The sequence below is a fragment of the Haliotis rubra genome, unplaced genomic scaffold, assembly GCF_003918875.1.
Source record: "Haliotis rubra isolate DU_JTF1 unplaced genomic scaffold, ASM391887v1 Scf232, whole genome shotgun sequence".
Classification (NCBI taxonomy): domain Eukaryota; kingdom Metazoa; phylum Mollusca; class Gastropoda; order Lepetellida; family Haliotidae; genus Haliotis; species Haliotis rubra.
In genome coordinates, this window is record NW_025766359.1 from 865268 (window position 1) to 869208 (window position 3941).

At 40.8% G+C, this 3941-nt stretch overlaps 1 protein-coding gene across 1 annotated transcript; it reads right to left on the reverse strand.

Moving 5' to 3' along the window:
* Window positions 1–431: 431 nt before the first annotated feature.
* On the reverse strand, window positions 432–3158 carry LOC124278169 (protein PLANT CADMIUM RESISTANCE 2-like). Its single transcript, XM_046713906.1, has 3 exons — window positions 2667–3158; window positions 2037–2105; window positions 432–739 (listed from the first exon to the last, which is right to left on the reverse strand). The coding sequence occupies exons 1-3, from the start codon at window positions 2877–2879 to the stop codon at window positions 686–688; spliced, it is 336 nt and encodes a 111-aa protein (XP_046569862.1). The 5' UTR covers window positions 2880–3158; the 3' UTR covers window positions 432–685.
* Between the last annotated feature and the right edge of the window lie 783 nt (window positions 3159–3941).

Consider the following 3941-nt stretch of genomic DNA (forward strand, 5'->3'; position numbering starts at 1 on the left):
CGCCCCCGTGGTGTAGTGGTTAGAGCGTCCGCCCGGAGAGCAGAAGGTCGTGGGCTCGATCCCCGACCGCATCATACCAAAAGACGTTAAAATATGGTACTTGTTGGTCCCTGCCTGGCGCTCGGCATTAATGGGTACAACAAGGACTGGTCGGCTCGGAGTCAGTATAATGTGTCTGAGTGGGGTATTCCTGCTTCACTGCGGCATTAATCTCAGTGGGCCAGCACTATAAAACCAGCTTCAGTCTGGTGTAGTACAAGCAGCCGCACATACACATACACACGCATGCACATCGTCATATGAGCGAAATATTCTCAAACGTTAAACCCAATTTCACCTCACCTCAGTGTCAGTATCGACATCGAAATCACTTTCAAAATCATAATTCCATATGTACATTCACATGAATAATAAAATACTAAACTCATACGTTAATAAAACGATAAATATTTTTATTCAAAACACTTAATCACAAGTTGACATGTGGCATGATAAATGTCATGTCGATAAATGTTCGTGAGCGTTGAATATGTAGACGATATTCATCTTTGGACGAAAGCTGGCTGGCTGGATCGACTGCTCGACAACGAAAACATGGGATATAATCCATAGGCCGTATCACAGGTGGAAACTGATCGATGGATCATCAATGGACGGAGGAACTGACATGAGCCGGTTGACCCACTTATTGCCGTGCCATCGCCTGTTGTTGGCCTCCACGATCCAGTGCGTCTACTTCCTGAAAAGGAGATATTTAAAGGTTTTTCTAAAACGAACACATAATTGACAGGTATATAGGGTCAGACAATTTCTTTTTACAGTGTGTTATTTGTTTTTGATATGCCATTATGTCAAAGAAGATATATTTGATTAGAAAAACAATATATAATTACTATAAAAGTTTATTTAGGTCCTTTTGATGTTTATCTGTAGTTCGAGAAAAGTAATGCTAAAATGTCTTATTCTAATCTAAGCATGATATCATATATTTCACACATAATAAGTACATATTTTCATTTGACAAATTTAAATCAGTTTCATTAATATATTCCCCTTATGATATTACTTAAATCAATTTTGGTGTTACCGTAACTCTAATTGTAACAATAAACCTATTTATGTTTCGTTAGGAGTGTATAACAGAACTCATCAAATAGACTGGGAGATATGTGGGAGATATCCTTAGTCAAAACGAAGGACCATGTCTACTGAAGCACGAGACAAGGGGCAACAACAAATTGGAGGTCCATAGCAACCAGTAAACGAATGGTCTTGAAGTGGACGCAGTACTGTTAACGAGTGAAGCCCCGCCTCTACACAAGTATGTGTAAACATGCCAAATAACCGTACCCAACGCCAAGATTACCCTCGCAACCCTACAGCCAATCCTGTTGAACATGCTTGGAGCCCCACCTTACATACCCTACTGTGAGTGACAATGCACGCTTTCGAATGATGGGAATCCAATAAATTCAACTACCTGCTAAAATGTTACTGCCATAATAGCTTTGATATCAACGTATTTGAAACCATGGAACTGATTTGATTCACTCACTTCATTGTTATTTCAATCACTAACTGAATTATTTCGACCAATGACAGCCCAGTTGGTTCGGAACTAACTATGAAGAATATCGTTGTTTCCATACAAAAGATACGACTGTTTTGGGTCTTATTTATATAGTCTTGCTGCTATTTGTTTGTGAAATATGAACAGAGCTCGCTTCAAATTATGGTGTGAGAAACAGCTCACATTACTCCCCGCCGTGCTTGTTCCAGTGGCTGGATCAGTGTTTCTCGTATTACAAAGTGCTAACCCTTATGAGCGGAGACACATTCACGTCTCGACGCGGTTTCAGAGGACAGCTGGTTAAATGGTAACTAATTCTCCCCACAGCTGATCATTATAGCTAGGTTGGGGGCGCTATGTACCTAGCAACCGAACTGTCAGGCAGTTTAGGCAAGACGCTAATGGTGATAATAATGACGGTGATAATAATGATGGTGATAATAATAATGACGATGGCGAATCGTACCTGAGCTTCCTGTATGAGTGAACAGATTGCACAGATCCAGTGCATGATGCAGTCGTTGCAGAAGCCGCCCTGAAATACAAATGAAGTCATTGACGTCGACACACTCCCTTGATGACGTGTACACACGTCCCTGTATTTAGTCAGTTGTCAAAAGAAATTAGCATTCCGGTATTTCCATGTCGGGTGAAAACAGTTGTTGAAGAGGAACAGTGTTTTAGCTCGAAATGTTGGTGTTAGGAACCTTTGTTGTAACTATTGTACATTATAGACATCGCGATGAACAGAAGTGGACAGTTTGTGAAAGACAAACATAGTGGCGTATTACACTTACGAATTATCGTGAAAGTGAGATCCTAAAACACTGTATTAGTTAAGAGGTAATAATACAAAATATTCACAGAGGAACTAATGATCACGCATCTTTATCGTACGAGTATTTCTCTCGAGATCACTTCATTGAAAAACACGTTCGCAAATCGTTTCTTCTATATTGGTATCTGATTTATGACATGCTATAGTACATAAAGTGAATTATCATGGAACATCACATCAACAACGCGTGCTTCTGTGAAGTGCTAAAGTGTACCAGTACACGCATACAACCTTTACAAAGGTGATTTTCAACTTTACCTCGATTCCTTTGGTTTCCCTCAGTTTGCCCCTTGTTTTGGCTCTGGTGTAGATTCCAATCGGTCCCAAGATGCTTAAACATCCATAGGTGCAACAGCTGTCACCAGTTTTCTCTGCAACCTTGCCTGCAGTGTAGCAGGGTGCAAAATAGGTTATTATGCATAATCCGCAGTCATTGAAGCAGCCAAAGAGACCGTTTGACCACTCGCCCATATTGATGATGCTTTAGACGTCCTACCCCAGCCAGGTATGTCTGAATGTTGTGCATGCACAAGGTAATATACGCCCGCCTGGCGTGACAATGCCGTTGCTAGTGGTGATTGTCAAACAAAATATTACCAACGATTGGGTGTTAAGGACAGAGTGACATTAACTAATAGGTGTTCTTCCACAGCTGCAGGTTCAGATCCTTATTAGAACAAGACGTCATTAACCTTTCATTGGCACACATGTAGCTATCAGCCTCACCCAACGTACTCAAACAAACATAATTTAAATCTCTTATGTGTTAAACAGATTAATGGAAGCGAGGTTAACGTGGTAATAAAGGGCCAGGTATCGACAACCATGGTTATTTATCACTATGTTATATTGTACAGGGAATCTCAGATTCGAACCTACGACCATATAGTTCACTGACACGCCTGGGGGATGCGATCACGGTGTTTTTGACGACATTAGCGCCACAAAGAAATTTTGAAATTATGAATGTAATTTAACAGTTGCCACAATGTTTTCGATATATATTCTACGGTAGGTTAAAACATAGACAAGAACACTGTTGACATATTTTATTTGACAAACACATTGTGATGAGACCCGATCGTGTGTTTGTGTAATCACACTGTATGCTCAGGAATACAACAGTATTGACGCTTGTCATACAAACAGTGGCCTACAACGGTGTCAGTTTGAGGTAGGCCCTAACTTTTCGACTTTCCAGTGTGAGTGTTGTGTCTGGGATATATTGTGTTACAAGAGAGATAACACGAACTGATCTCGTGACTATCGTTAACGTTGCTGTGAAAGTACCGATAAGCAAAAGTCAGGAATTGATATCCATTATCAGACAGGACATGGGTAAAGCGGCTTATGTTGGAGGTTGAATGCATGACATTGGCATGTGTGTCTGGAGGGGCGTTAACACTCGGGCTGGGGTCATGTGTGACCTATCTTGCAGAATTGTGTCACCTGTATCAAGAATTCTCCAGTAGTCTCTTTCATACATTTCATAAGGCCTCACTTTCTGCTGGTTTATGGGCATGTTCAGAATGT